Raw genomic sequence first — 13,958 nt, 5'->3', positions numbered from 1 at the left:
TATATTGGGTTACTTACCTTTTACTATTGAGTTATAAGGGTTCTTTGTATATTGTAGATACAAGTTTCTTATCAGATTCTTACAATCTTATAAGTTTCTTATAATTTGTAAATATTTTCTCCAATATTGTGGGTTTATTTTCACCTCCTTGATGGTGTCTTCTGAAGCACAAAAGTTTTTCAGGTTGATGAAATCCAGTTTATCCTTTTTTTCTTTTGTTGCTTGTGCTTTTGAGGTCATAATTTTTCTAATTACCTGGTTCAAAGTCACAAAGATTTGCACCTATATTTTCTTATAAGAGTTTTATAGTTTTAGCTCTTACATTTAGATCTTTGTTCCATTTTGAGTTAATTGTTGTATATGGTTTGAGGTGTAGGGGTCCAGCTTCATACTATCGCATGTTGATATTCAGTTTTAACCCTTGTTTATAATCTGGGTGGCTGTTTTTTTTTTTCATTTTAGGCCCCTGCACAGTGTCTACCAGGTCAGTGGCAGTGGGGTGTTCCTCAGGTAAATATTAATTTTTTTCCTTGTTTTTGTGAAGACTGCCTGAATATTTAAGTCAGGAGAACTAGATTTGAGACCTTCCTCTTGTATTTATTAACTGTGATACATTTGGCAATTCATTTACTCACTTTATTTCTCAGCTTCCTCATTTGCAAAGTGGAAGTAATGATACTATACTGTTGAAAGTTTTCTTACATGATTTTTGTGATGGTCAAATGAGATCATGTAAGTGAAAGCATTTTATAAATAAGTGAGCGCTATGTAAACTGAAATGAAAATCTACTTCTTTTTACTATTAGTATTATTAGAAAATTTAGCATTTTTCTAGCTTTACTTCAGATTTTGCTTGTTTTATTTATGCTCCTAAATAAGTATTCCATCTCCCAACTTTTGATAACAAATAGTGTACCATCAAAAAGATTGTTTAATGATACGTCCCACTTCCATGGGAAGTCGGAAAGCTGAGAATAGACGTTTATGACAATTTAAATACTATAGGTTATATTATTACAACCTTTAATTGTGATCTTAATGATTATCTTAATTTATATATAAGGTTCTAAAGTGCTAAGAAATTTTAGTACTTGTAAGTGATAAAGCTATTAATAACATCTACACAATTGGAATTTATAACAACCCAGAGTTCCTAGTTTGTTGCTAAGATACTTCTGTGCTGTCCCTGAAAAACAACTTTAGGAAAATGTGAAACCAATATTTCTCTCGTGTGTTGGGTAAGTCATTTGGTTTAATTGAAATAACCAATCCGATTTTAATTAGAAGTATGATTTTGTGTTTTAGTCTCCTGCCTCTTCTGCTCCATTCTTACACCTGCAACCTTCTGAGGTTATTTATCAACCAGTGGAAATTGCACAGGATGGTGGATATGTTCCTCCTCCACTGTCTCTGATGGAAGCTTCAGTTCAAGAGGTATGTGTTAGTCTCAAAGTAAGTTATCTATAACCACTTCCTCTTAACACTTATTTATTTTTCTTTTTTAAAGATATTTATTCAAGACCCTCATTGAAGTTGAATATCTTATGTTTTCTTTGATTTATTCACATCTCTTCCCCTTTTTTATATCTAAGAACGCTTCATCTTAGACTTCTTCACTAACTAATTCTGAACCATTTCTCAAATCTGTTCACTCTACTAGGCTATTCCCTGACTCAGTCCCCTTGAAAGAGTAAGATAAATGCTTCTCCTTCTGGTTTGCCTGTCAATCTGTATTGTTACTAACAGTCTGTCAATTAAAAGTGTATAAAAATGAAGTCAAAGAAGAAAATAATCTTAAAAAAATTCTTCCTTCAAAAATATAAATCAAATTTATTTTATAACTGTAAACTGTAAATATTATTTTCCATGTGTTTAAATTATATTTGCAAACCATTACTAATAACCTCATCATCTATATGCCAGAAACTGTACATGGTATGTTTTAAATATGTTGTGAAAGATTGGGTACCTACTGGGTATCTGTTAATACCCACGTCCCAATTTGAGTGTATTTTTGTAATTATAATTATTATTGCTAAGGTTTATAACATAATTTTTCTGGAACAATAATTTCCACAATTTTGGATCTTAATGTTTACTATCAATACTTTTACTATGATTTCTCCATTCTTCATCTCACCCTCCATTTATCACTCGGTTGACTGAATCTACAAGCAGTCTTTGTTAAAGAAGGCTTATATGTGCTATATACTCTCTGAGTTTGTACATCCTTGTTTGTTCAACATGTTTGTTGTCTATAAGTCTGAAAGAAGTTAAGACTAGCTATAAAATAGCTGCATCATACTTGTATAAGTTTGCTAAGGCTGCTGGAACAAAGTACATGAACCGGATTGCTTAAAAAATAGAAATGTATTTTCTCACAGTTCTGGAGCCTAGAAGTCCAAAATCAAGGTGTTGGAAGAATTGGTTCCATCTGAGGACTGTGAGGGAAGGATCTATTCCAGGCCTTTCTTCTTGGCTTGTAGATGACCACTGTCTCCCTGTGTCTTCACATTATCTTTCCTGTTTCTAGGTCCAAGTTTCCCATTTTTATAAGGATACCAGTCATACTGTATTAGTTTCCACCCTAATGACCATACGTTAATTTGCTCACCTCTGTAAAGACCCTTTCTCCAAATAAGATCTTACTCTGACATACTGGGGATTAGGACTTCAACACATAAGTTTTAAGAGAACACAATTCAACCCATAACAACACTTTTTTCTCTTAGAACTTCTAGTCTACTGTTTTCTGATGTTCAGTATAGCTGTAAAGAAGTTTGAAACCAGCCTGACTTTACCCCTTATACGTAATTTGCTTTTTTTTTTTTTTTAAATTTTGGCTTTATTGAGGTATAATTGGCATAGAACATTGTAAGATATTTAAAGTGTACATTGTGGTAATTTGATATACATATATATTGTGCGTAATTTGCTTTTTCTTCCTGCGTGCCTGAAAAGTCTGTCTTAACTTGAAATCACTTCACCAGGATATGTCTTGGAATTTATCAGTCTTTATAATATTTTTTCTGGGACACAGTTTGCTCCTTTGATTCTCAAGCTAGTTTTTTATTTCAGTTTCTTTTTTCCTGTTAGAACTTTGAAAAAAAAATTTTTTATTCCAGTGTGTTTATTCTTCTTCAGGAACACCATTTATGTATATGTTAGATCTCTTTTTTGTCTTTCATATCTGTCATCTCTGAGGTAATTTATCATAGTAGTTTTTAATGTTGTTTTATATGCTTTTTCAAGACAATTATGACTATATTTTTCATTGTGTTTAGTCTACTTTTTATTATGACTAATGAAGATTTCATCTCTATTTTATTTTTATCTTTTTTATCCCAAACTCTGACGCTTTGCTTACATCATTGCCTGTAAATGTTGTCTGTTGGCTTAAAATCTTTTTGGAGCTCTTTATAGAGATCATGTTATTATAATTTCTGTAAGAGCTAAAGAATTATATTTATCTGAACTTTTCTACTATTTTCTGGAGTGCTTTCTCATCTTTTTCTTTTTTTTCCCCTTTTTGCTTTTCCCTTGATGGAGTTGGAGAGGATGAGAAGAGTCTTAGGTTGCTTCCTTTTCCTTCATATCTTTACATATCTTTAAATGATGCCAGTTATTTTTTGAAATACAGGGTAGGAGAAGCATGCTGTTGTCTTAAACAGCCTACCACCAAGTCTGCTTATGTCTCCTGCTTGAGATGCTCTTCCCTCAGTTTTTAGCATTCTGGAGATCATTTGGCTCCTGGCAAAGTCTCTTTTTTTGTAGATTTTCTGTATGGGGGTGTAATAATTGTTACTTCACTTTCCACTTGTACCCTGCTTCACCTCCAGCAATGTTCCTCAGCTATAATGCAAGGTAGTAGACCACAAAATAGTGAAAACCTAATTTCTCCTTCAATTCTGCCTCCCCTGCTATTAAGTAAAATTGGATCTCTATGAAGATCTTTCCTCCTTCTGCCTTGGCCTGACACACCCCTACACTTGAGACTCTAAAGAATCTTTGAATAGGCCTTTCAGAACATTTACCTTCAGGGAAATTATAACCTTCCTCAGGCTTCAGAATTCTCCCTTATATTGGTCCAAATTGCATAGCATTTGGCAGACATTCTACATTGTGATTCAGGATCGTGGACATTTCCTCGTTTACTTGATGATGGCATTTTAAAAATCTATCTTTTGTTCTTTTTGTTGTTTTCTGGTTTTCAAGGAAGGGAACAGTGAGGTAAAATGCTTTTACATTAGGTTTTTAGCCATAATCTACTTTGGCACTGAACCATATTCTTAATTCCTAACATCAGGTAACTTATCAGGTTATATTTCACTATTTAGTGGACTCTAATAAGACTTTTCTGGAAATATTGCTTCTATTAGCTTATAACTTATACCATTAATTTTATGATATTTCCATACAAAATGATATAAACATATTTTTATTTTAATATTGTTTCTGGTAGAAGATATAAGTCTAATATATAACTTAATAAATAGGGTGGGGTGGTTTATATTTTAAGTGTTTTTTCCCTAAAATTAAAAAACACAGGGCTTGTTCTTATGAGTTTGATAGTTAGATTCCCTAAAATATAAAAATGAATTAACATTATTTCTCACTTATTTCAGTAGCTATTTCCCCCTTCACTCTTAGAATATAGTGCCTTCTACTTTGCAAAGTAAATAGAAACTACTTTGTGGAAACCAACTCAGCTTCCAGTCCCCAACATACAAACTTACCTGACTCATAACCCATCCTTAGCTTCTTATATTTTTTTAGTAACCTTTCTCGTCCAAGGTTATTTGTGCCTCTTTGCTCTGGATACTATAACTTCCCTCTGCCTCAGGGACCTCATTCCACTATTATCCTTCTTTTGTCATGTATTTTAAGACATTTTCTCTACATTGGTTCATAGCTTCACCACTTACTAGTGTGTTTCTTTGAGTAATCACTTAACTCTTCACAGGGTTGGTTTTGTAATATCCACATTAATAACATAAAGACATCTGGAAAATCTATTTTGCAAGATTGATGCAAAGATTAGAGTTGTTGCATACAGAAAGTTCTTTGTATAGTGCCTAGCACCTGGTAGGAGATAATTACTATCCTTTGACACACCCCCACCAATGCCTTAATTCTCTTCTACCTTTCAAAGCTAAGCTTGAAAAATTACTCTACATCTAGTATTTCCACTGCCTCACTACCCATTCTCCCCTCACCTGCTAAAGTCTACTTCATTACCTTTCCACTGAAGCTGCCTTTGATAAAGTTCCTCAGTGATTCCCTAATTGCCAAATACTTTCCTTTCTTTTCAGTCTTTCTTGACTGTCAGAGACATTGGACATACTCCTTGAAACTCTTCCTACCTTTGGTTTCCATGATACTGCTCTCTTCTGGCAATCCTTTTACCTCCTTTCATTTTCCTTTGTAAGCTGATCTTTTGCTCCCCATGATTTCATATTCGATTCTACATTGTTTCACCGTACATACTCACTCTGATGTTATCATCCATACTCATCTCTCTAGCCCCAGCCTCACTTCTGAATTTTAGACCTGCACTCTCCAGTACAACAATAACCATTACCACATGAGGCTATTGAGCACTTGAAATGTGTGGCTGGTCTGAATTGAGATGTGTTGTAAGTGCAAAATACACACCAAGTTTTAATGACATAGTATGAAAAATGAATGTAAAATTTATCACTAATTTTATATTGAATACACTTTAATATATTTTTAATATATTTAAATAAAATATATTACTGGAAATTAATTTTACTTGTTTCTTTTCACTTTTCTAACATGGCTACTGGAAATTTTTCTTTCAGTTTTATTGAGATATAATTGACATACAGCACTGTGTAAGTTTAAGATGTACAGCATAATGATTTGATTCACATACATCATGAAATGATTATCACAAGTTTGGCGAACATCCATCATCTCATATAGATAGAAAATTAAAGAAATAGGAAAAAACTTGTGTGTGATGAGAACTCTTAGGATTTACTCTCAACAACTTTCCTATATAACGTACAGCAGTGTTAATTATATTTATCATGTTGTACATTATAGCCCTAGTACTTATTTACCTATAACTGGAAGTTTTTACCTTTTGACTGTCTTGATTTTAATTAACATGTAGTTCACATTATTTCTGTTAGTGCTGCTTTAGAGCCACATCTACAATAGCTTTTGATTGACTGTATACCTCTACTAGAAGTCCTACAAATATCTCAAATTTTATGTGTTACAAAACTAACTTCTTCTCTTTAACCCCCTCACAATAACATAAACATCAAACTTGCTTTTCTTATATCCCATATTTCACTGAATTGTGCCACCATCTGCTGGAAAAGCCATAAATCTGCTTTTACATGATCTGTTCCCTGCCTGTTACTCTACTGCCTCATCTTTCAGCTGTCATTCGGTGAATAATCTTCCTTCCAGCTGTACCAAACAACCTACACAGGTCTCCCAAATGAGGTGTGCTCTTAGTTGCCTCTCTGCCTTTTCACATACTGTTCCCACCTTCTCTCCCTAATTCTTCAAATTCAAGCATACACTCCACTAGAAAACTTCCCCTGACCCCCTCCCCAACTTTCTAAAGCTACATCAAGTAATTCTTTTCTTTCCCATGCATCCCTAGATATGTGTCATAGGACTTAGAGTAATTTTGACTAGTCTGTCTCAGATAAGTCTATAAGTGAATTAAAGACAGAGAATGTGTTTCTCATCTGTGTTTCTCCATTATGTAGCAAAATGCCTAGTAAATTGTAATGCTGAATAAATATTTTTAATTAATAAATGAAAAACAGTATTTTTTTCTTTGTTTTGTTATAGCCTTATTCTGATCATGGAGTTCAAGCAACATATCACCAGGTTTATGCTCCAAGTGCCATTGCTATGCCTGCACCTGTGATGCAGCCTGAACCAATTAAAGTAAGAAGTTTGTTTGGATTTTTTTCTGTTATTCTCAGTCATATTTCAGGTTTTCCAAATTTCTCTTCTGAAAAGAAACAACTTTGGATATTTATGTCACATTTGCAATCAGAAGTACAGAATTAGTTAATTATTTCATGTGAAGGAAATACAATTCTAAACTAGCTATAAATTCTATGAATTAGTTTTGAACAACTTATAAACCACACATGGTCAAAACTTTTTATTTACTGTAGTAAAATATATATGACTTAAAATCTTCCATTTTTAAGTGTACAGCTAAGTGGTATTAATTACATCCACATTGCTGTGCAACTGTCACCACTATCTAGTTCCAAACTTTCTCATCACCCCAAATAGAAACTCTGTACCCATTAAGCAATAACTTTATATTCTTCTCTCTGCAGTCCCTGGTAACTTCTAATCTACTGTCTGTCTCTATGAATTTGCCTAGATACTTCATATACTAAGATTTTTATTATGTTAATGGCATGTAACATTTATGGGGAGATGAAAACAGTTAATGATCTACTCTTCCAGTTTGGGAATTTTGTGCTCATGCACCTTAAATCAGATCCAGGCCAGGAGTGGTAATCTAGTTAGATCCATGTGTGTATTCAATATATAAATATATTAGGGAAATGTGACTACATCTCTAAGAACCCAAACTGATTAACTATTATGATGGTACTATGAATCTTGCTTGCAGTGTACTTTTTACAATAAAATGATGGAGGTTAGCGATTTCACACTCATATTTTTGCTTCTGACCCAGACCATATATTGGAACTCAATACCAGGACAGTCTACTTTAAGGAGCCTCCACAGTCTTTCGAATCTCCTCACCCCTTCACTGCATTCCTTCACTGCTCTTGCCACTGTACTGCAAACATGGACTAAAGTCATAATTTTGACCTAATACCAAAGCCTAAAGTGTTAGTAAACGTTACTTATAGAGAGCTCATTATAGTATCAAAATCTTCTAAAACAAACTTCTCCTAATGTTAATACTTTCTCCAGATACGCTTCTTTAGAAATAGCTGAAATAGCTATGCCATATTAGATAATCAATTGCAGATTATATATATATTATACACACACACATTATATATATATATAAACACAAATGATTGAAGTTGTACTTCTAAATAATTCCAATAGAGGATAGAGTGGTAGTTGGATAGGAGAAATTTCCAAAGAATATTAATGTTAAACATCCTTGATTTAAAGTTTAATCCTTCTAGTTTAAGACTATACACTTTTCTACATTTTCTTAAATCTGTGAGTAGGTAATTCAGAAATTGTACAGAGAAACTGGTATCTTATTCTTTATCATATAAAAATTATACATATGTTGAATATAAATCATAACAGTGGTGTGAATAGACACATTTCTTTGTGCGTATAAGCATAAAACTGGAATCAGAAATCTGCCTCTTGTCTGGAGAAATGCTGCTAAGAGGAACTTTACCCTTTCTATCCTGATACAGATCTTTGCTCTGCTGTGCCACAGGCTAAAGGCTAACAAAACCACTGACTTGATCTATTTGTATTTAATCTGTCTTTTTAAGGCTTATAATAATTCTGGTTTTCACATGGGATACATCCTAGGGAAGATTTTGATCCTGACAGAGTTAAGATTTTAGGACTAGGGAAGAGTTTAAGAGCTATGAACTGTGGTTAACTAGCTTACTCCAAAGCCCACGTCTCACACAACTGTAATTAGATTTCATCGAATCTGAGCTAGCATGGATTATACAACACACCATTATTTTATGTATCACTATGAAAGAAAAAAAACTTGCCATCAATTGTAAATGTATACTGATTCAGAGTTTTTGAAATATGAAAAGATGTATATCTCAGAATCAATGAAGTTTGGCATGTTTTATTTTTATTCATTTATTTATATTTTTTGGCCGTGCTGTGCGGCATGTGGGAACTTAGTTCCCGGACCAGGGATCGAACCCATGACCCCTGCATTGGAAGCACAGAATCTTAACCACTGGACCACCAGGGAAGTCCCTGGCATGTTTTATTTTTAATTTAGATATGCGGGATTGTAGGAAGCTTGAGTTAAGGGGCAGAAAAAACCCCCACAATTCCCCTTTTGTTAGAGATGAGGGGAAACAAAGAAAATTCAATTAAATAAACCTTCAAAATCAAAATGGCAACACAGGGCTTTTGTATAGAGTTTTATATTTCCTATTTTATCTTTCAAGTTGAAGGTTCCATGTATTTTATACTCAAATATTTTTCTTTAGGTGATTTGATGGCACTCAGTAGAAAATGGTGCCCCACTCAGCAACAGAAACTCCAAAACCAATTCTATAGTTTTCTAAAACTATACAATCTTGTAGACATACTTTACTATACAAATTTTGCTGTGTGGAAAATTATCTACTTTTGTTTATAGTGCATTTGTATTATAATATAGAAATATTAATCCACAAATGTTACTAAATCAATAGGAGACGATTGTTTCCTATAATTTATTAAAGTAGACTAATACTAAAATATTGACATTTGAAACATTAACCTTTTTTCTTCCTATGCAAATTTTCCCTGGTGTACCAAAAACCTTGGTGACTTAAAATTATAGAAAAGTTGGGCTTCCCTGATGGCGCAGTGGTTGAGAGTCGGCCTGCCAATGCAGGGGACACGGGTTCGTGTCCCGGTCCGGGAAGATCCCACATGCCGCGGAGCGGCTGGGCCCGTGAGCCATGGCCGCTGAGCCTGCGCCTCCGGAGCCTGTGCTCCGCAACGGGAGAGGCCACAACAGTGACAGGCCTGCGTACAGCAATTGTAGAAATACTCCTTGGAAGAATTTGAGCCTATTGTTTTTATAAAAAAGTGTAAGGTGTAAGTGATTTTTAAAACTCTATTATAATTTTAAGGATGTTAATTGTATGTATCCAGAAGTAGTGATTTCAGACATCAAAACTATCTTAAAGCAACAAATCTAATCAGTAAAATAGAGACCTTATCCAGAGTTCAGAGCACAAGTCTAACTGCTATAAGTGACTGTTTGCCAGAAGCTACTCACTGACAGTAAGCCACAGGCTACTGTATTCTGTCAAATCAAATAATACATTGTAAATCAGACCAATATAGAAACTATTTATTAGGTTAACATGGTATTAATTAGGGTATCATTCCCTAATTCAGCAGAGTCACATACAGAATTAATTTTAAAGTCAATGAAGCAAAATCACATAATGTCAAAATTATCCCATTGAACTAGACTATAGGAAGGAACAAAAGGAAAATCTTTGTCTATTTGGGCATTTGAAGCTTTTAAGATGAATATCAGATCCCTAGGTAATAAGGGTGTAAGTGGAGAATTGTAAAGTATTTATGTTTCCTTACAGTGTTTTTCCATTTTTGCATTAATTTGTGTCTAATAAATTTATTCTTATGAGAATTAATTGAGATACTGGAAAGTGAGTAAATTATAATTTGAAATTCACCTTTAAGTTAAATGTTCTTTTTATTTAACTCCAATGTATTACTAGCTATTCATGAAAACATTTGATATTAAGGATAATATTTAACCACTTGCCAGGCTATGAGGAATTTCTTCTAATTAAGGCACTGATTGGGCTTGAATGAAAAACACAACTATTGGCCTGTTAGACCTTACTTGTTGGAAAGACAGAATGATTCAAAAGTAAATTGGAAAGGGATTTGACCTACTACCACTGTCTGTTTTTTTAGCTCAGAGACCCATAATGTGCGTTCACCTAAACATTAGCAACTATCTTACCTTACAGAAAAATTCTACTACTGTCTTCTTCCTAACCATTTCCTCATTTCAGTATCATTAACACTTCCTATAAAGCAATTAGAGATTAAAATTCCTTCATATTCAGCAGGTCCTCAGGGTAGAGGAGGACAATTGTGAAGTATTGCATTCTGGAAGGCAGGAATAGGAAAAACCTGTGCTTTGCAGCTCTGAGCATACAAGAGGGTAAAAATTTTCATGGACTGTGCATAGGTCTAACTATAGATAGCCTCAGAGGGGACAGAGAACAGTAAGGAGAGTCAAGGACTCATTAAACCACTTTTTAGAATTGTCATGGATAGATCTCCATTCAGTGATGAATAAACAGAAAAGTACACACTGCATGGGTCTCATGAAAAATTTTTTGCATTGAAGATAAGGATAAATAGCATATATATATATATAATGTATAAGAACATATATAAGAGGAAATTAAATTAATTTTCAAAAATATATCCCATGTTCCTGGAAATTACAAACTAAAAAACAGGAAAGATAAAATGGTTGCTAGCCAGTGTAAGAAAACACTGTATGAAACTATTAATATGATGGAAAGAATTAAATTTGTCTTTACATCATGCTTGATACCACTGAGAAAAAGTTGTCTGGCCCTCTGAAATACCTACAGTGAAGCTCATTGATAAACCCATCATTCACAAAGAACTTCCCATTAGGATTTTAGTCTGCCCTATTAAATATGGGTGTGCAGTCACATTAGAAGAAAGCCTTCAGAATGAGAGACCAAAACAAACAGATAAAAAAAGAAATTCAGACGAAACATATAATTCAGGGAGCAGAAAAAAATCAAAGAAACTATAATTAATATCCTCTCAGAGATAAGAGAAAATTTATGAGAAGTGGTCCATGCATAGTCATCCCAGAAAACACTTTATTTTTTCTCAAACATCTTAGTCCTGGGCTTCCCTGGTGGCGCAGTGGTTGAGAGTCCGCCTGCCGATGCAGGGGACACGGGTTCGTGCCCCAGGAAGATCCCACATGCCGCGGAGCAGCTAGGCCCGTGAGCCATGGCCACTGAGCCTGCGCGTCTGGAGCCTGTGCTCTGCAAAGGGAGAGGCCACAGCAGTGAGAGGCCCGCATACTGCAAAAAAAAAAAATCTTAGTCCTTTTAATTTTTTTCAGCTTTGTATTCTGAAATAAGTTGAAAAGTCACAGAAATAATAGTTTCTATATACCCTTCACCCTGCTGTTCTTTGACTGGAGGGCACTGGTACAGGAAATGAACAATAATGCAATTCTCTTAACTATATACCTTCTTCAGATTTCACTAGTTTTACCACTAATGTGATATCTGAAATAAATTACATGTGAAAGGGTTAGACATTATAGGCAAAAGATTTTAGAAAATAGATTTTTAAAAGACAAAGGTGAAAAATAATAGAGAAAAAGATAAAATCAGAAGATTAATTCAAGAAGTCAAATATTAATTCTGGAAAAAGACATAGAGAAAATGGTTTGGGGGAAATTAGGAAAAAAATTAGTACAAGAAAATTCCCTAGGAAGTTAATGACAGGAGTGTCTAGATTAAAAGGGCCCAGAGGGAGATCATAATGGTGGAGTAGGAGGATGCAGGTAGAGCTCACCTCCCACCACAAACACATCAAAAATATATCTACACGTGGAGCAATTCTCACTGAAAACAAACTGGAAGTCATCTGGCAGAAAGACTCTTATACAACCAAGGTTGTAACAAAGATCCAAGATCCAGATGGAATTGGGTAGGAAGGGAAGAGAAATGATCAGGTCGGGAGGGAACAGGGAAGAGGAGAGGGATTACACAGGCTCACTCCCTGGGGAGTGAGAGGTTCAATCCACGTTTCAGGTATCCCCAGCCTGGGGGTCTGACACTGAGAAGACAAGTTGCCTTAGCAGGTTTGAAAACCAGAGGGACTGACAGCAGGGCTGTAAGAAACCTGGACTCCACTTGTGAAGATCACACACACTACCGAAACAAGGCAGAGGAAGCAGATAGAAACTGCCTGGGACTCTGGCCAGTTTCCTGCCACCACCCCGGTGTGCACCCGGGCCTGAGACAAACACCAACTCCAGCCCCACTTGCTCTGCAGTACAGCTTCACACTGGCTCATAGCCTTCCATGGCCAAGGGGAGTGCACAGCTCTGGGGGACAGAGCCAGCTCAAACACAGAAAAGCATCTGAATAGGGCAAGGGTGGCCATTTCTGGCACTAGTGGAGGCAGTGGGTCGGGAGTGGTCCAGAACTCTCACTGGTGCTGGGCCTGCCACAGCCCACACCCCGACCCACACTGGGCACTCCAGCCCCACCTACTCTGTGGTGCAGCTCCATTCCAGGCAAGGGCTACTGCAGCCGAGGGGAGTGCACAGTTTTGGGGAACAGAGCTGGCTCAGACCTGACACAGCATCTAAACAGGGCAAGGGCAGCCATTGCTGGCACCAGCAGAGTCAGCGGATTGGGAGCAGTTTGGAATGCAGACTGCCGCCAGGACCACCACAGGCTACACCCCAACCCATGCCAAAAGCCTGCTCCAGCCCCTCTGTTCCAGCACTGCTCCCTTTTGGGGCAAGGGTGACAGTGCTGGGAGGAGGGAGAACACAATTAGAGGGAAGGGAGCCAGATCTGACGACCCTCAGGACTTCTGCTCCAGGAACTTGGGACCTGACCCTTCCTTCAATAGGGTAGTGTTGGCCACTGAGCAGTGGAGAATCCCTGGCTCACACCTAGCTCTGGCTCTAGCTCTGTCCCCTCCATGTCCAGCCCCACCTCTTATCAAGGTGATAGCTGCCAGCATACCCTGGGGAAAGACGTAACTCATGATCACATCAGATCCAGCTTTCCCACCAAAGCCACTGGGCACAAACAGACTGTATAGGGACAGTCCCACATAAGGACACCCTTTCAAAACCACAATAGGTAACTGATTGAGCTAATTTCATAGAAATGGAGAAATTTAAGCAGAACGTGAAGAGAGAGCAGTTTGTTTCAAATGAAAGAATAAGAGAAAAACCCTAAAAAAACAACTAATGAAACAGAATAAATAATTTACCAGATAAAGAGTTCAAGTGTTAGTAATAAGAATGCTAACTGAATTAGGGAAAATAATTGATTAACACAGTGACAATTGTAACAAAGAACTAGAAAATATGAAAAAGAATCAATCAGTACAGAAGAATATGATAACTGAAATGAAAAGAAACTAGAGGGACTTAACAGTAGACCAGGTGATGCATATGTGATCTG

The 13,958-nt window shown here is 35.9% G+C and overlaps 1 protein-coding gene across 4 annotated transcripts in view; it reads left to right on the top strand.

Annotated features, from left to right (window-relative positions):
- BOLL (boule homolog, RNA binding protein) overlaps positions 1–13,958 on the top strand; it is a 56,053-nt gene that overhangs the window by 24,489 nt on the left and 17,606 nt on the right. For 3 of the 4 annotated variants that reach the window (XM_065881213.1, XM_065881214.1, XM_065881212.1), the window contains 3 exons: positions 463–510; positions 1,306–1,434; positions 6,841–6,939. In XM_065881213.1, coding sequence (XP_065737285.1) covers positions 463–510; positions 1,306–1,434; positions 6,841–6,939 — 276 coding nt within the window. The remainder of the gene's footprint in view (positions 1–462; positions 511–1,305; positions 1,435–6,840; positions 6,940–13,958) is intronic. The other variant, XM_065881215.1, reaches the window with a different exon arrangement.

The sequence above is a fragment of the Phocoena phocoena genome, chromosome 7 (assembly GCF_963924675.1).
Source record: "Phocoena phocoena chromosome 7, mPhoPho1.1, whole genome shotgun sequence".
In the NCBI taxonomy this organism is placed as follows: domain Eukaryota; kingdom Metazoa; phylum Chordata; class Mammalia; order Artiodactyla; family Phocoenidae; genus Phocoena; species Phocoena phocoena.
Note: the sequence above shows the minus strand (reverse complement) of the source record. Positions and strands in the feature narration are given on the sequence as shown.